Genomic DNA, 19,580 nt, shown 5'->3' with positions numbered 1-19,580 from the left:
ACTTACATGTGTATATATAATTTTTCACGCTTTATACAAACAGAAACGCAATTTATACATTTCGCTTCTGTTTGTATAAGTGAGAAAGGCGAGAGTGGCGAGCGAGACGTGGGAGAGTGGCGAACGAGATCTGGATGAAGGGAGAGTGTGGAACAAAAATATATGTATTTATACAATTTTCTTTGCTTTATACTAATAGAAACAATTTTTATACACTTGTGTTTGTATAAAAAGTGAGGAAGCGAGCGAGAGATTGTAGGAGAGTGGCGAGCGAGATATTTGGGAGAGATGCGCCTGACAATTTTTGGAAACGTTTGCTATGGAGTACAATTAAATCAAACCATAGTTACTCCATTTATTTTAGGTTATTAGTTTGCTATTATATACAATTTTCCCTTACTAAAACGCTGCATACGAGAGTTTATAGAAGAGAAAAGATCGCCTGTACTCAAAAAGGAAAAATTAACCGTTTACTATTTAATATAATATTACCCAGTTAATCTTTGATACCATTAGAGTATATATATATATATATTCGAGTGACTTCAAAGAGGACGTGGACACGTTACTATTTATAATAATGCAATATATATGATGTCTACGTGAACACATATATATTCCTTTAAAATATATTATTAAATAGTGCAGGAATAAAAAAGGTTCTTTTTCAAAATTCGATATTATTGCAACAATTTCGATCAAAGTTCAAATACATTTCAAACATTATAATGTCACATATCAAAATTTATATAATAAAACCCCCTAAAAAAAAAGTAAGGTATGAACTAAATATACAATTAAAAAGTACAATAAAATTAATAAAATAATAAATAAAGAAAACAAAAAATTGAAAATCTTAAATCAACAATGCAAATGCATTAAATCAATTAGTAATGCATAAAATGATATCTTTTCATCATCATCTAATAATAAAAGGTGTCTAAGGCAATAATAAGTCGGTTGTAGTAAGAATTGGCGCACGTGTCTATACACTGTGGACCCACTTTTGCCGCGTCACGGAATTGCTACGGCGTTTCATATACTCGCTGAACGTCACTTGCTTACATGTAATTTGTTTTATCTTTGATCAATTCTATATAGCTATAAATAAATATAAACTTATCATGATTAAATAATATTTTTTTTATATCACATTTATTTATTTATTTATTTTATATATTTTAAAAAAAAAATCTATTAGTTTACTTTAGAGATATCTTTTGAATTTTATATAAATTCATTTACACTTTTTTGTTATATATTTTTTCGTTTTTAATTACTTGTTTATTTTTCTTTTTCTAGTTGTTACTAATTACTTGTTCATTTTAACGAATCAAGAAAGAATAACTTTTTATTTAACCTGTTATACCATTAATTAATTATTTAAAATAATAAATAACTTCTTAAAATTTTTAAGTTTTTTAGTTCATAATAAATAGGATTTAAATAATAAACTCACTATATCAATTATTATTTTCTTAATAGATGTGATGTATTGATTAAAGAATGGTCAACAATTAGGAGCAGAGGGAATATAATTTTTGTGTTATATATACATTTTTTGTAAGGTTACAATCAAAGTCTGTTTTCTTTTTTTATATAATAAGTGAAATTTATGTTCAAAATTTGAATTATTTTTTGAGTGAATTTTTTAAATTATGTAGTACCTATGTTACTTAAAATTTGTCCAGTATTTAAAATGTAGAATTTTCAATTAATTGTCATTTTTGATATATTAAAAAAATGATAATTATGTGAGTTTATTTTCTACTTTCAGCATTGGTTATTTATTCACTAAATCATTTTTCAGAGATGTAATACTAAAAATTAATTGGTAAAAATAGTATAGAAAAAATGGTCTTGTCAACTTATATTTTCTTTATGAATATGTTAAATTTGAATGTATAAGGTAAAAATGATGTTATGGAGTATTAAATTGGTGAAATTCAAAGGTCAATTTTTTTCCTCATCAAAAAAGGTCTAACACATATAATTGATATTTAAGGAATTTATAAGTCTTTGTATTTCAAAATTGAAAAATAATTTAAAATATCAAATAAATTGCTAAATTTGTTGTTATTGTCATATATCAATGGTTAAAAATGTTCTCTATGAATCCACACTCTGTTTATTTGGATACACTAAGTATGTTATTTTGATGATTTATAAATTTTATATTTTGACTTGTTTGAAATAAATTTGGATATTGATTTAAAATTTGATAACAAAAAAAAAAAAACAAACTAATACATGAGTATAATACTGATTAATTTTAAATATACTTTAGCTCCACAACACATATGAAATTTTTAAACAAATGTAATTTTGATTATTAAAATTGTATTCTTTTACATACAATTCACTTAAAAAAAAAAGGTCTGAGATTAGCCTTTGAGGGCCAAGCAAGACTTCACAAAAAATGACTAAAATCTGTCAATAATAATTCACAACATTAATAAAAAATATTCAAAATTGTTTTACACATTTTTTATAAAGTCACATATTAGATATAATTTTTTAACTTTAATCTCGTATATCTAACATAATTTAAAAAAAGAAGAAGCTAGTAAAATTTTTAAAAGCAATTGAAAGATAAATATTAATTTTAAAATTGGATATTTGTGTGCTTAGTCCGTTTAGTAATCCACACAAGCTCAAAGTAAATAATTAGATCTATTTTGTCCACACTATTTTAATTCAATCTTCACCTTTAAAGACGAAATAAATTTAAAATTAATAATGTCTTTCTATTCGAGCAATAATTTTTGTTCCAGATGAATACAAACAAGTGATAATTAATTTTGTATTTAAATTTTATTTGATTTTTTCTTTCTTTAACAAATGTAAATTATTGATAATTCAACTCTAACAATTATCAAACAAATAAATTTAAATGATTCAGATTATTTATGAGTTAAACTTTGATAGTTACATCATCACATGAATCAACAAAATAAGTAACGTTTATTTAATTATAAATACATATATACCATCTCAACATTTAATCAAAAAGAGAGATATTTTAAATTGTAAATTAAAAACTTTTATGGTTCAATAAATGTTGATGAAAAATTTAAACCCAATAATTATTATTTAGGAAAATTATATAATGAAAATACTAAAAAAGGACATTATCTTAAACCATTTTTAAAGAGCATTTATTTTTTTACCTTTTCCCATTTATTTAAAATTAATATTTATGGCAAGTGCAACACATTTTCCACGGGAGCGCGTGACTTATATTCTTAATTAGTTGTTAATTAATCAGTGCCGCGTAAGATTAAATAAATTAACCAAACTGGAAAACATAATTTTACAGATCTGAAAAGTGTCTAACAACAAATCAGAGCCGTCAGATCTGAATCGTACGGCCTGAAACATAGAAATTAGGAAAACCGTCAGATTAATTAAGGACCTGCAATGTACGGTCGAGATTAGCTAATGAGCGGCGGGCTTGGCTGCAAAACAGCCTTTAAGTAGACGGTGGCAATCAAAAAGATAGAGACCCAACAAAGACAATATCGTAAGTATTCTCTTTCTCTCTCTTCATTTCATCTCTTTCTCTCTCTAGCTTTACCTCAAATGTTGTGTACTTTTTTTTTTTTTTTTTATATATATAGTTTAATTATATCTCAGTATAATTTTTTTTAGCGGTGAAGAGGGTTTTTTGTTCTAGGGTTTGGTTTTGTTCCTTGATTTGGGGTCGTGGGTCTGACCCGAACCGATAAGATCTCAACCCTATTTGGATTTGGTTATCTGCTTGAGGGAGATCCAGGTTTCTATTTTAGTTCAACCATTGTAGGTTTTTAATTATAAAGGTAGGATCTTTTTTAGTTTTTTAATTTTTTAAATTTATCTAGGGTTTGTTTATGAAAGATAAAGGGGATTTGATTTGAGGTTAGGGTTTGTATCTGAATGTGGAGGATATGATTTGAGGTTATAAAGGTAGGATCTTTTTTGATTTTTTTAATCTAGGGTTTGTTTCTGGTTGAAGATAATTTGATTGGAGGTTAGGGTTTGTATAACTCTGTTATTCTTTTACTTCTTCCACAATTTGTTTGTTGAATTCATAATCCAGAATAAATCAGACTTTTTTTTGATTGAGTTTTAACGGAAAATTTAATAGATTGAAAGAAGGGGGAAAACGACGAATTGATTGAACTCTGCATTGAGAGGAATGGTGGAAGTTGTCATATACCGGTGCTATTGATATCTTTGATAATTGTTGACCTGGCGAGGTCTATTTGATATATAGTTCTTGTTGACCTAGCAAGGTATAGTGTAATTTGAGCGGATTAAATGTTGAAAAGAAATATCTGATATGTACAGAATTGGGGAGGTATTCTCATGGCACCTACTGTTCCAATAGATTACATTGGACAGAGAGAATCAAGGAAGTTCTTTAAAAAGGATTCAGTTGATATTATGGGAAAGTCACGCAAGGGTTTTAAAGGTTACTTGCCTGGAATTGTGCCCGATTATCGTAATGCTGTTGAGACAATGGCAGAATCCGAAGGTTTTGGGAGCTCCGGACGTGTTGATACTGAAAGGACTGCATCGGAGGACTCTTGCGCACCTAAAAGAAAATCCATTTGTTTGAATGCTGATGGTCATGACCAATTTGGTGCACCTATTCAATCAATGTCGTTGTCCAGTATGTCATCCTCTGAAAAAAAAGTGTTGGGAATTAGGTTGAAGAATGAACTTGAACTAGTCAGGGGACTGCAGAAGAAAATTGCTTCTGTCGGCTCAAATATTGGGGTTCTTTCACCTGCTAGCGATATTCAAAATTGCACCAATGGGCAGAGGAGATCAGGATCAGAGATATCTCAGCGATATATGGCTGAAGCAGTGATTCCTCCTGGGAAGAAAAAGCCTGCCCCAGGGAGAAATGGGCCTCTTACTAAGGGTCCCGGAGCTAAGCGGCCTAAGACGATGCAACAGGCCATACCTTCAGATACAAGCATGGTCATGTTTATGAAACAGTGTGAGACAGTGCTAAGCAGACTGATGTCACATCAGCATGGGTGGGTCTTCAATCATCCAGTTGATGTCGTAAAGTTAAAAATCCCCGACTACTTCACTGTTATTAAGCAACCAATGGATCTAGGGACCATCAGGTCAAAGTTGCATTCGGGAGAATATTCGAGCCCTTTGCAGTTTGCTGCTGATGTGCGGCTAACTTTTAAAAATGCAATGACATACAATCCGCCAGGAAATGATGTTCATATCATGGCTCAAACACTAAGTAAATTTTTTGAGGTTAGGTGGAAACCAATAGAAAAAAAGATCCCTGTTATTGAAGAGGAACCTTTACCTTCTAAGTCCAGTGTTATCATAGAAACTGAGACTGATACTCCTCCAGCAATGCCGCCTTCGAAGAAGAAGAAAATTGCTCCATTGGAGAACAGGGTTAAACCAGAACCCGTAAAGCGAGTCATGAGTGACGTTGAAAAACATAAACTCACTGCTGAGCTTGAGGATTTACTTACTGAATTACCTGAAAATATAATTGATTTCTTGAAAGAAAAAAGCTCCAACGGAAATCAAGTCAGTGAAGATGAGATCGAGATTGATCTTGATGTTCTTCATGACGATATCTTGTTTGAGCTACGGAAGCTTTTGGATGATTATCTACTGGAGAAACAGAAAAATCAGGCTAAAGGTGAACCCTGTGAGATGGAGGTAAATATCAGCATGTGGATACTTAGAGTGTTACTTCAGATGCTATGTAACATTAGTTCTCTTTGTAAGCAAATTCTGATGTCATATTATTTACTGTTCTACAGCTTCACAATGAGTCTGGATTCAGTAATTCATCCATGCAGCCATGCAAAGGTGACTTTGATCAATAGATGTGGAGGATTTTGAGCTTTGACTTTATGTAGTGTGGTTGTTGAAGTTTCTAGTTTCTTATTCCTTTTTTCTTTTTTCTGTGTTTCCGTCCTTTATACAGGAAATGATCCGGCAGATGAGGAAGTGGATATCGGTGGGAATGATCCACCTGTTTCAAGCTTCCCTCCTGTGGAGATAGAGAAGGATAGAGCTCGCAGGAGCAATATATGCAGTAGTTCAAGTAGTTCGAGTAGTGGTTCTGGCTCTTCATCTAGTGGTTGGTGCTATTAAGAATGTCTTACCTTACTTGCCTTTTTCTTGCATGCTTACTATAAATTTAATTATGGTAAATAATAAAGAATTTACTTGTTCCTTTTATCCATATACATGCTCACCTCCTCGTTGCATAATGGGACATCCGAGAAGAGAAGTCTTTCGCTATTACCTTGTTATTTTACTTGTTTGTGCATTTCCTGTAGCTCTTTGCATGTGTAATATACCTGATATCCTCTAATCAATTATTCATTTCTTGAACTAGAATTTTTTTCATGGGTCAGTTTAGGGGTTTGAAATTCAGATGCTTTTAGCTGGTTGTGTATGTTAAAAACTCAATACGATTAGATTTCAAACTGGTTATCAGATCTACAACCACTTTAGTATCTTACAATTGCCTCCCACCTTAATTTGGTGTAGATACTAATGGTCATGAGTTTTTCTAGATGCCTACTTGCTGATCTGTTTGTGCATAGAATTGTGTTAGCAGCAAAATAGTAGATCCTATCCTGCTTTTCCACCTTCATCAAACCTAGCATTGCCTCCATATGAACACTGACACTATTGATACCATTCTATTCTGACATTTTAAAAGATAATTTAGCACTATTTTCAGAAATTGTCTTAAGCTCCAATTTATTGATCATGTTTACCCACTGTATGGTCTGTATCAAAAATGTATCTCTGTAGCTGTTAGTTAGAAATGCCTTCACAATTGCTAAGCTGAGGATACCTTTCTTCATTTCTTAACAAGAAAAGGTTAACTGCGTAGATTCCTCACTATCACTTTGCAGTTCCTGTTTCCCTTGTTTTTTTAATGTTCTGTAGTACTTGGGGTATCGGAAAGATGGTTGATTTGTCGATATTCAAATATCCAAGATAGGGCTCAAAATGTCCGCAGGAATTCGAGGATGGGGTGATGCCGTGGCAGGAACTTTTGATGGGAAAATGAACAACCTAAAGAAGATTAGGATGTTAAATTTTTTTAATAAGAACTCATCAAATACATGTTTATGTTGGCTTTACTCGAAAGGAGGTTAATCTCTTTTTGCTTATAGCAGTATTTTATAGAAACCTTCATCTATTTGCAGGATGTTTTCACAATTCTGATTAGAATTTAATTAAGGTGTTGTAACTCAAATAAGAAAGAAAAAAAAGAAATACACATGGAGAGAAAAAACCGGTTTGCTCTCTCTCGTTTGGGGTAGCAACTTATTTCAAGTTCTGGAAAAAAGTTTGTTTTACATGTTGCTCATCAGTTTTGAACTCTACCACTTGAGTGATTCCCATCTTTGCGCTCCTGCTAGCTCTTTTGTCTTGTCAAGCCTTTGCGTGAACTAGAAATTGAACTGGACGTTGGCACTTCAGTCTGATTGTTAGTAGACCAGGGAAAATGTAGGATTTCTCCTGGTTAGGTAATTGAAACTGCTTATGAATTTTTCCCGTGGGCTAGCAAATTAGAAACTTTTAACTTGATATTATTTTGGTATGAATTAGGTATGGATTATTTTTTCTTGTTTTTTTCTGTGATTTTGCTGGGTGGGGGTGGGGATTTTGGTGACTCCCTGTTACATAAGTCTGGCTGAACTAGATATATGTCTGACATTATAGTAAGTTAGAGCTCGTTAACTTGTTATAAGAATGACAGTGAGTCTTGTTGGTCTTTGAAATCACATTAGCAGTATTGGCTAATTATCTGCCATAACTTTTTGAACTGTCAATTACTATGGATATAAAGTGTTTGCTGGAACTTGGATGTTTGGTAGTTCATTATCAAAAAAAAGTTGGATGTTTGATAGCTCATTATCAAAAAAAGTTGGATGTTTGATAGCTCATTATCAAAAAAAAGTTGGATGTCTGATAGCTTTCTGTCTTCAAAATTTATTGAGCCACAACTTGGCAGATGTAGATCTATAAAGAGATTGGTACTGAGTGATTTTTTCCGGCTGAAGAACTTGGAGTAGAAGTATATTGCCTTTCAATACTCGATAGGCACTTTTCAGAAAATACATTATGGTTTGCTTGCTTGGAAGTGACTTTATTTAAAACTGAAAAAGGAATTAATGTGAAAAATAACTTTCTTCTTTACTCTGATGACATCACAATTTTTCACTGTGCTTTCTGTTCATCTTTTGCAATGAAAGCCCGACCCTTGAATCTCCCGCCTCAATACTTCCATTGGCAATAATGCCATTTTTTCTGGATCTTCTGTTTTGAAATTGTTGTGTATGTACTTCCTATGGTAACAAATTTGTTTATGTGCTCAGACGTGTACGTTGCTGGATAGTACCTGTGTCATATTCCAACCCTATTGCCAGTTGCTCGTTATTTGCTTGTTTCCACATCTTCCTCTTATTTTGGGAGGATATAGCATTGTAGTAACAAGTGAGATGTGTTACTTGTCTAAGATTTGCTTATCCTAAAAAAAGTTGCTCTGTCCAGCAATTGGCGAGATTTTTTCAAATACCTGTATTAATTGAGAGAATTAGGTCAATTAGCCCTTTTAACTTGCTTGTTATAGGAGGGGCTTGCATTGAGGTGAAAGCTCAGCAATTCGTATTTGTCGGGAATGATTATGCTTTTGCTTCTGTATGTAGGAAGTCTGGACTGTTGGATAGTTAATATTTTCTTTGCTGCCATATTTACTGTGAAGTTAAGGTGCTATGTCTATATACTTGCTAAAATTGTTATCTCTTTTTCTTTCTCAGGTACAGATTCTGGAAGCTCATCTGGTGGTGAATCGGATGCTGATAAAGATTCAGTTGTTCAGAAGGTGTGGATATTGTCGTCTGATTTTATAAGTTATTTGGTTCTCATCTGGATAATTTTATTTTGAGTGATGACTTCTATTGCCTTCTAAAATGATTTTGTTCTTCCACAGGCAACAGCGGCTTCTGGGGCGAGATTGGAGCAGGAAGATGAGCTTGACCTTCCAGAAACTACAGGTTGTCAACCTGTGGAATCAAATGACATGATTTTCATTGCTGCTTTCTTTCTGTAAATCTGTGGGTGGTGGGAAGATTTAATAGCTTTATTGGTCAGTATGTGTGTGTGCTGATATAGTGTTTGTGTACTACAGATCCATTGGCTGGCCAAACAGTGCTGACTTCTCAGCAGAACTCCAATTTTGCTGAGCCCGATGATCATCGAGAGGGTAAGCAATGGTAATAGATGAAGAAAATGTCTGCTACTAGTTTTGCAGCAACCATCTCACTCATCATGTACTGTAACCTTTTAGAGGAGAGTGCTGAACCTGAGAGGCAAGTCTCTCCTGAGAAGCTCTACCGTGCAGCTTTGTTAAGAGGTCGCTTTGCGGATATCATACTAAAAGCTCAGGAGAAGAGCATTGAAAAGGTAAGCCATACTTTAGCTGGTGTTTCTTGCATTAAGTTGATCTTTTAGTTCCATTCATCCAGGTGTATTAGTGTTTTGCTTAACTAGTCTTCTTAAATTTTAGGGTGAAGTGCGGGATCCAGAAAAGCTAAAGCTTGAGAGAGAGGAGTTTGAAAGGCGTAGGCGAGAAGGTTTGTGTTTTCTGTTGTTTGCGTGTGTGGAAGTCCACAATCACATCTTTGAAACCACCCACCTCTTTATTTGTTTATCGGCTTATTCAGAGAAAACACTTTGGGTTTGTCTCTTGTGGTTAGCATGTGGTGAATTTCTCCATTGTATCTCTGAAAACCACCACATTATTTGTTTATCTGCTTACTCAGAGAAAGCTCGGTTGCAAGCTGAAGCTAAGGCTGCCGAAGAGGCTCGTAAAAGAGCTGAGGCAGAAGCTGCTGCAGAAGCCAAAAGGAAACGAGAACTTGAAAGAGAAGCTGCTCGTCAGGCACTCCAGAAGGTAAAAGACATATGGGTTTACATTTATTGAGATTTATCTTTACCTTATAACTCTTAATGTATGTGTTGGCAGATGGAGAAGACTGTTGAAATCAATGAGAACAGTCGATTCATGGAAGATCTGGAATTGTTCAGAGCTGCTCCAGATGAACAGCTAGAGAGCTTCATTGATGAGACTACTAGTCCTGGTCATTCTGAGAATATTCTTGGGAGTTTCAAATTTAAGGCAAGTAGCAATCCGCTGGAGCAACTTGGATTGTATATGAAGGAAGAAGATGAAGATGAAGAGGAGGAAGAAGAGGCCGAACCACACAGCATCCCTGACGTATCGAATGATCCAGAGGAAGGAGAGATTGATTGATGTCCTCTTTATTACTTTGGCCGATTGATGAGGGTGATTTTATCGTCCCAGGGTGGACTGGGGGAAAAGAAATTTATTGTAGCGAGTGATCTACTATCTGCCCCCAGCTTGGATGCTTCAGAAGGACCTGGTTGGTGGGTCTGGCCTTATATTTTCATTTGAAATTCTTTTGCTCGTGTATAAGTTGGTTGTCTGCTTGGGAGTGGATAAAGGTTAGGTAAAAACAGTTTTGTTACGTAGTTTAGTACTAGATTGCTGTAAAAGGAAAAAAAAATGTTGCTACAAGGTGCGTTGGTTTTTCTTCCTCTCTACCCTGAAATAAGTGGCCACATTTGTTAAAGAACTTCTAAGTAGTGCAGAACGCGTATATCGTCCATGCCTATGTGAATTGGACAAAAAAAACCTAATACAAAATTTAGATATAGGCTGCTGAGTTTCCTCTATCAACATAACTAATCGGCCTTTTCAGTCATGGAAACCAACTGGAAAGCCGTTCCATTATCGACCTGTCTAGTAATAAAACTGGCTGCAGGACCGAATTCAGCAACTTCTTCTGGTTGATCATATCGTCCTGTCATCACAGTAAAATTTGTCAATATTTGCAGTGCCTAAAATACAAATTGATGCTCAATCAGAAATGACGCATCGTTCAACACTTGAGAAGAGTAGCAAATTTATACATCACAAAACAAATTTTCTACTCTCATTTGATCATTTAAGTATCTCAGTTAGTGCGTATCTCAATGATGCCCCAACTTTTCAGTCAACTAAATACCAATAGTTTAAAAGGACTCTCCAAAATCCTTTGCTGGCTGCTCGTGTAAATAAACAGTTAAATAATACTTTATACGCTGGATGGAAGTGTAAGGCAGAGAAAATATCCTATTCTGGATGTATTAAGATCTTGCAATAAATGCAGGGAATTGGATTTTTACTCTTGTTCAACTTGGGATTCTTTGATGGCATCTGCAAGAGAGTATGGAGTTTTTCCAGATATTTGGTGAGGAGTAACTCTAAAACAAGAAATTCTTGCAAGTTGAAGCACCACCCACCTTTGGCGAGTTTCTCAACTTGCAAGAGCTTCTCCCAAAAAATATGTTTGAATAATTTTTGCAAACATCTCAAAAAATCTCCAACACTCCTGCAGGTGCCACACTATTAGATGTCTCAAATGTTGATTTCTATCATATTTGACGTGCAGGAGAGAGCCACATATTAGATAAAGTTGTCAATCATATAGCCTTAGGATGTTAGCCCTGACCTAATGGGATGCTTGCCAAAATTTCCTTCTCAATGTCTTCACTTTGCTTGGAAGTCATATCTGATACAATGAATTAAGGGGCCACAGCATTAACCTGATGAAAACAAAGATTGTTGTAAATAAATTGTCAAACGTCATAAATAGTCAGTAGCTTCTCCTTGTTGAGAAGAATTAATTCCTTTGTAGTTTACACTCCAAAGATAGAAAGAAAGGGCGGGGGGCAACCATGCATGGTACTTCTCGACCCTGTTGCTTTTGCGACACTTTTGGTTAACCTAATCACTCCTGCTTTTGCCGCACTATAGTTGGGCATTGCCAACTAAACCAACAACAGATGATATGTTGAATATTCTCCCCCTACAAAAATTTAGACAAGTCTTCTCAATAAAATTCTAGAGTACATGAAACAATAAAATAATGCATTGATGGTTTATATAAGTAAATAAATGCAGCTTCAAATTGACTGAAAAGGCACCATTCAAACTGCGGGTGGTAATTTATGAATCAGTTAGCTAAATATTTAGCCTCGTCTCTATATCATATTTTCATGAATTGCAATAGGAAGGGGCTAAACATTTTACCTTTTTCTTTTTCATCACAATTTTAGCAGCACCTTGCAACAAGGAAAAAGATCTCTTGGAAAAATGTTTTCTTTGAAAAAGACTCAGGTTCTGGTTGAATTAAGAACGCAACAACTGTATAGACCTGTGTGCAGAGGAATACTCCAGTAAGATTCAAATCAATACCCTTATGCCACTGAGATTTCTTCATTCTCATCAACAAAGTATCAGGCGTTATGCCTGAAAAGAAAACCAAGACAACTACAGAGCCGTATTTCTGATATAAACTAAACACGAGACAGTATGACTGTTGTCGACCTGCATTATACGTTAAGATATCAACTGTTCCTCATTGAACCACCTCCATACATGAGCCTTATAAGGTGAAATTATCTGGAAACAACTACACTAAGGTACATTTAGAATAAATTTCACCAGGAAAGGAGTTTGCTTACGGTATACATCATTTAATTCTACATCTTCTTCTTTTGAAACATCACCACCAAAAGTAATAGCTTGGCCACCACATGATTCAATCTGCCATCAAAATAGGAAACTAAATTAATTTAGGGAAGATGTCAAATGGCCAACAGATGAACCTTATAGCTGTTATCAGATTGCTGGTGAAACAAGTACTCCATGAGATGGTGTTTACACTAAATGATAGGATCAGAAAGTTAAACTATTTTACTGTTTTTACACATGAAATAGACACTTAACCTTGCAAAGTTCGATAAGCATCAGCTAACACAGAGCAATCCAACTTCAGGGAGCAAGGGGAATTTGTTGATTGAATTAGTTCTTGATTATGTACCACTAACAACGCTAATCTATTCTACCTATCCAATGCAACCCCGGCAATTTTAGGAGCATGACATTCAATCTTTTACTTTATGAAGGCAAATTGGTAAGGAAAGGTACTTTCATATGGTAAGGAGAACCTAAGTCACAGTAATAATAGCATTTGGGGGTGGGTCAGTGGCTGATTGGGACTGAAGATACTAGAGTCGTTTGACACTCCTGGTAAGCTTTCTTCATTTGTCAAACAAGCAGTAACCATTACTATCATTACTCATAAAATAAAAAGTAGTCCTGCAATTTTTAGTAGCATCAGCTAATAAATACAACATGACAACATTCTGGCTGCACAAATTAACCAAAACATCATTGGCTTAACTGGTCACCAGATATCTTCACATGACTTTGGACTGAGACTTCCATTAAAAAAGGAGTAACCAGTACAAGTGCTCCAAAAGGGTAATTTCACAACACTATTGGTTTTGGAATATGAACATCAGATTAGTTGCTAGCAATTTTCTCATGACAACAATTCTGACTTTTATCTGAAAAAAACAGAGAACAGAATCACTTTGTCGATGGCTTACCAGTTTCTGGAGTTATAGGAGACCTTGCTCTTCACCTCAGAAGATGTATAACTGATGTATTCTTTTAAGGCATCCAAGTATATATGATGTATTTTCCATAAGACCTATAGAAGTCCAAACAAGAATTTCTTAAATTTCTGCAATTTTACTATTTACTACTTTGGTTTTATGTTTTCTAGCAAACAATGTTTACTTGCTATCCAACTATCATGAGCTCATATCATAGTTGTGGAAATGAATATATACAAGGAACAACAGTGGGTAGAACATGTTGGAAGGACTCACACTTGACTGGAATCTTCTCATTTTAAACATAACAATCTCGGGTAGTTCTAAGTGACATAAGGCATCATTTTCAGTTGTTGGGAGGAAAACAGCACAAACGTTGCCACACCAAAAAATTTCCCCGGAAACCTTTTCGGAAACTTACTATCAAAAAGCTCCTTTAAGGCTATGTCGAGTAAAAATTAATTTAAATGAAATGGTTACTTTTACATGAATGCCCCTAATTTCCCATTCCAATGCTTTTACTCAAACCTGATGTGTGCAGCAATGATAAAATTGTGAAAGACACGTCAGAGGTTTGATAAATGTGTTTGCTGAAAGTATCATAGGGTGCAGGACAGCAGAGAACACTCGAGAAAGTGAGTAAGACAATCTAATTACAGGAATTTCTCAACTACAACATGGAATTGGACTTTATGGTTGATTAACTTAGATGGAGGAATAGTAAGCATGATTTTCTACACAATGATTTCTTAGACCGACTCCTAGATTCCAAATTCTAAATTGATAAAGAACTGATTATAATTTACAATGGAACTGAGAAATAGTAAAAGATGCTGGACCATGGGTCTGTTAGCTGTGCCACATGCCTGATCTGTCAATCAACCAGAGGAGAAGACAAAGTAAAACGAAGATAGATAGTAGTAAAAGACAACTGCATGACACAGCAAAGATGATCATGTCCTGGGTGATAGCAGATGATCTTACTGTACTAAGATATGAATTGGAGCAAAGAAACTTGCTAAGGAAACCTCTATAGTATTGATTGAATTCTCTGGCTTCATCAACCAAGATCAGATCAAATATCTTCTATGCTTCCCCAATGAATAAGATGTTGATATCCATGGAATGAGGAGAAATTATAGAACTCAAGTAAGCAAACCCTGACAAAATCGATATCAAATAACAATCCAATAATATACTAGATTGCTGTTGATGTATGAGGTACTGTTCCTTTCAGATTCAAACCTGTGACTACACCATGAGAACTTCAAAAAGATGGTCAAGAATTGTATGAAAGAGGTAGCAAACAGACCATGCTACAAGTTGGTGATAAGTGAAATTACCATGTAACAATATCGAAAGCTGATAAAATTCAACGTGAAGAATAGAAAGGTCAGCTGGGAAAGTTACTTGTAGCACAAGAAGTGATTCTGAGATGAAGACCACCAGCACCTAGCTAAAAAGGAGATAACAATGGCCAATGTTTACATTAGAAACAACCGTATGGGAAAAAAATCAATGGATGGCCATGAATTTCCAGCGAAGAGGGGATTAGAGAAGACATAACCCAGTGCTACCATAAGTTGTACCCTAAGATGGAGAATTGAAGACCACTATTAAACAGAACTCCTTTCTCAAAGAATCAAAGATGAGAGGGAAAGATGAAGATTAATTGCTGAGACATTGTAGAGCAACTTCAGAGCCTTGGGAAATGGTATCCTCATTACTGACATTTATTAGGCACTCACAAAGAGAATGCTATATATCAAAGCAAGCGAGACACCTTTTTTGAACTATATGGAAAGAAAAGGCCTAGAGGATGCTTCAAGACAGGGAGACCAAGTGCAGTCTACACAAACAGTTGTTCCTTTTCTTTTTTTTTAAAAAAAAGATATTACCATCAAGGAAAATTACATAATGATATTTCAGTTATCAAAACTAGAACAATAAATAACAGTAGGCTTTCTGAAAAGACTAACCATCATTTTAATTTGTGTTGCACAGCTGCATTTCTGCAGCCATATACTGCTAATGTTACCATTTCTAAGTCACCTACCAGAAATGCTTTGAAAACTAGATCCCACATACATTCCAACTTTATGGTGTTACTGAAGTATTCTCTTTCCTTCCTCAGAGCATAGATTGGGTATAAGTATTGGGTTAAGAGGATGATATGAGTTGTATTTAGTATTTGTAATTGGAATGAGTTATTGAAGGAACCCTAGAAATGGATCATTAAAATTGTCATTTTCGGAAAAGAGATGATGAATATTGATGGGTGGATATGGATTCTGTTACTTTGAGTTTAAAAATAAAGCGACTACACTCCATAAGACATTTAATGAATAGATTAGAGTTAAACATAAGAATCAATCTCCAATGGAGGAATATATTTTTTTCTTTAAATTTTTGGGACTTAGGCTTTAGTATTGATAAATGCTCCTACATGTTTAAGTCTTGAATTATGTAAAAGTGTCTAGGGCTCTTACGCAATCTTTACAGTATTGTATGGCACATCATACTATCTATCTACAATGATGTCCATGAAGCGTTTGTATTAATATGATTCATGGCATATTTCTGACTATAGCATTGTACTCCTTTCTCTTGATATTCATTGAATATATGAAATTTGCTACTTAATTAAGAAAAGCTAAAATGTCATGACATACAATGGAATATAATATCACAATTCTGCATTACCAATCCCGCCGGGGGAGCAACTTCTTGGATCTTCATGAATTACAGAAAATGAGTTTTTTAGCTACAAGTCATGATTTTGAAATCTCAATGTATATATGCCTATCACTAAGTTGCGGAGACTCTTCACTTTTGCTGCTGCACCCTTGTCGACACGACATGGGTGCAGGTGCGGGATACATGTGGGGTTCTATCAACCCACATCTGATACTTTGGACAGAGTTCATGAGGAATGACATACCTTTAATATTGTGGTCCTTTTCTCTTTTTTAGCTTTTCCTCTTGGTCAATATTCATTTTTTCATTCTTCAAGCCAGACTGAAAGAAGCTAAGAATTCAAGCGGTTGTGTTCCGGCTTCCGATTGACAGTAGCAATGATCTGTGAAGAGAGGGGGCGGATCGAAGCGATTGCTGCGAATAATTGATCTGAAACGTTGGTGGAAAGTCTTGAATGACTTTCTTTTTCCTTTTTTTAGGGGAAGAACCAAAAAGCTTGAAAGAAGAAGTTGGGGGTGGGAAAGAAAATCTAGAAGATCTATCATAATTTAGGATATCTTTATAGGTCTATTTTATAATTTTGGATTTTTAGCCGAAGCCCAACACCCGTATCCATATTTGGATCCGTAGCCCGAATCTAAAAAGTTCAGATTTTTCCTAATCCGACCCTCAGATTCGAATCCGGATCGGATACCCGTACCCGAGTCCGAGCAACTTAGCCTATCAGGTTAGGAGAGTAGATCATACTTCTTGGATCCTTGATGCATTACATATATCCTATCCGGCGAGGAGAGTACATCAAACTTTAGGATGATATCCCAATGCATTACATAATGGTTTCATATAGTCTATCTGGCGGGAAGAGTATGTCATGCTACAAGGATGGTATCTCGATGCATTGCATCATGATTGTTATGAGAATCTTATGTTATGGACATTGAGACTACGAATTAAAACAATGCTTGTCACACTTTGATGATCATAATAAATCCAGTGGAACATAGATGGAAAGATTGGGCTATATTATAGTAACATTGCAATACATGCAGAAGACTGTGTATTGTTTCTAAAATTGATAATTTCTAATCTTGCCTTGAAAGATTTATGACTACTTTAAATGCTAGAGTGGATTAAAATGTATACACTATGTTTTGATATATTAAATTGCATAATTGATTTATCTTTTTCTTGCACTCAATATTATATTATGCATAGCTCTTGCCTCACCATGAGTTTCTTGGCTATGATCTATACTGAGTATTCCAATACTCGGGCAACATTGTGTTCATGATGTCAGGGCCATGTATTGGTAAGTATGACGGTCATGTGTGAGATAGGACTCCGTACATTCTCTACTTTTTTTAGAAACCGTGGTGTACGGACCAGCTTGCGTGCATCTCGACTAATTCTACAAGATAACTCCCATCAACACCAAATACCTTGATGGAAAAAATTACCTGATACCAGGTGACCGTATCCCGATGAATTAGTTGAGTTACGTGCAAGCAGCGTTGCACACCACAACTATTAAAAAAATAAAAGTTTGGTTGGTCCAATTGGCATGTATCAGGTGTCGGCCACGTCTCATCCTGTTTTGGGGTGTGGTAGAGATCCAACTTATAAAATTGATCTTTGCTATCAAATGACATTTGTTTAATGTGGTCTATCAACTTGTATTCTCCCTAAAAGAAACAAAAAAGTAAAAGAAGAAGTGACAATATGAACCATTCAGCACTAAGAATGGTGAAAAAAGTGCTAGAATACTCTTTCAAACATCATTCTTAAGTCAAAAGTACAGTTCCATGTTCTCAACTTTCAACCACAAAAAGGAAATATATGACATGGAATTGGAGAAATTTAGTAAAATAACAAAAATCACAGCAGATGGAATTGGAGGAATTTAGTAAAATAACAAAATCACAGCAGATTTTGACTGAAAAAAGAAACACACCTGTTTGGAAACTTCTGCCTCCTTTAAAGATCTTGCATAATTCACTAGGACCTAACAACAAAATATCAAGTGGGTGGGGAGAGTATGTGAGAGATTTCTCAGGTATACACATGGCATAACATAAATTTTGATTTAAAGTATATTCTTTAAAGAGAACATATATCATAACATATAGCTCAGGCCTAAAGCATTATTCAAGGTTTCTAAGGAAATTGGAACTCAGAGCATCCTATACGACCTTTAAAGACGAATAATGAGTCAAAATGGTGAACTTTGGCTACACCCCAGATTAAAATGTCTCACTAAAATGTGAAAGCAATGGAAAAGATAGACCAGAAAAAGGATATTCAAGCAAAAGGTTAACAATAACCATGAAATCATCCAAGTTGCACTCCAGATTACTTCATATCACTGCCAAAAAACAAATTTGGGGGCACAAAAACAAATACAGATACTTCAAATACTTCCTTTTTGAGCTATTGCCCAAAAAATACAACTTAACAACCACCACTGTATCTAAAAATTGAAACTGCTCTTTACTATTTCTATTTATAAAAACTGATGCTGTTGAACAAGAAAATCACAGGGTTTCCTAGTAAACTTAGTTACAAATACGTGACGTATTAAAGAAAGCTTATCATCCAGGCAATATAAGTTTCCTTTTCATTGTGGTAGTAAAAAGTCCTAATCTATGAAAATTGACAAATTTACTCACAAATTGAAGGCCAAACAGTCAACAATTATCTAATCCATAACAATGATCCAAACCATAAGGCTATTTCAACTAAATATAGACGAAGTATCTGAATGGATGACCTTACAACCAGATTTTCCCAAAGCTAAAGCAACAGCCCTCCCAATTCCTCTAGAAGCTCCTGTAATAACCACAACGGGAGGTTCCACATACACTGCTCGCTCAGTAGTTTCCAACTGAGCTCTTACACCTGATCATATAACTACCCACGTTGTCCCTCAGCACATACAGAAAACAGTTATAAATTAAGCAGCGGATGATAAAATGGAGGGCTTGTAAAGTGATATACCTGAAAAGGCACGAGCAAAGGAAGATGAGCATCGGCATTTCAAGGAAACTGAAGGATAAGAGAGAAGACGGAGATGCGACAGTTGGCGGCGGACGCCGGATTTGGCGGTGGCGACGGAATTGAAGGCATTGAACGGAGATGAGATCAATGTGTGTTGTTTTAATTTGCAAATTCTCCGATGAAATCAAGGGAAAATCCTCTGTTTACAACTAAGCTAATTTTGGGGGCTTTTGTTAATTAATTACGTTACAATCATTTACAGAATCTTATGAATCATTAATTATGTGTAATGTTCAAACCTAAAATAACAAAAATAATAGTAATGGATACAGAGTATTTGGTTTGGTTGAACCATAAAACTT

The 19,580-nt window shown here is 34.7% G+C and overlaps 2 protein-coding genes across 3 annotated transcripts; one reads left to right on the top strand and one right to left on the bottom strand.

Annotated features, from left to right (window-relative positions):
- Positions 1-3,492: 3,492 nt before the first annotated feature.
- LOC101268269 (transcription factor GTE10) lies at positions 3,493-11,015 on the top strand. Of its 2 annotated transcripts, XM_069295225.1 has the most exons (11): positions 3,493-3,523; positions 4,127-5,685; positions 5,790-5,838; positions 5,957-6,112; positions 8,817-8,881; positions 8,990-9,053; positions 9,188-9,262; positions 9,347-9,462; positions 9,566-9,632; positions 9,822-9,952; positions 10,025-11,015. In XM_069295225.1, exons 2-11 carry the CDS (start codon positions 4,348-4,350, stop codon positions 10,310-10,312), a joined length of 2,349 nt encoding a protein of 782 aa, XP_069151326.1. In that variant the 5' UTR covers positions 3,493-3,523; positions 4,127-4,347; the 3' UTR covers positions 10,313-11,015. The 2 variants fall into 2 exon arrangements, with proteins under 2 accessions (XP_069151326.1, XP_010319067.2); XM_010320765.4 differs by lacking the exon at positions 3,493-3,523 and having other exon boundaries at positions 3,526-5,685.
- LOC101264311 (3-oxoacyl-[acyl-carrier-protein] reductase, chloroplastic-like) lies at positions 10,692-19,474 on the bottom strand. Its single transcript, XM_069296013.1, has 8 exons — positions 19,464-19,474; positions 19,219-19,391; positions 18,992-19,119; positions 18,176-18,226; positions 12,589-12,670; positions 12,279-12,373; positions 11,574-11,930; positions 10,692-10,883 (listed from the first exon to the last, which is right to left on the bottom strand). The coding sequence occupies exons 1-7, from the start codon at positions 19,472-19,474 to the stop codon at positions 11,853-11,855; spliced, it is 618 nt and encodes a 205-aa protein (XP_069152114.1). The 3' UTR covers positions 10,692-10,883; positions 11,574-11,852.
- Between the last annotated feature and the right edge of the window lie 106 nt (positions 19,475-19,580).

This window comes from Solanum lycopersicum, chromosome 3 (genome assembly GCF_036512215.1).
Source record: "Solanum lycopersicum chromosome 3, SLM_r2.1".
Lineage (NCBI taxonomy): Eukaryota > Viridiplantae > Streptophyta > Magnoliopsida > Solanales > Solanaceae > Solanum > Solanum lycopersicum.
This window is presented reverse-complemented; position numbering and strand designations above follow the sequence as displayed.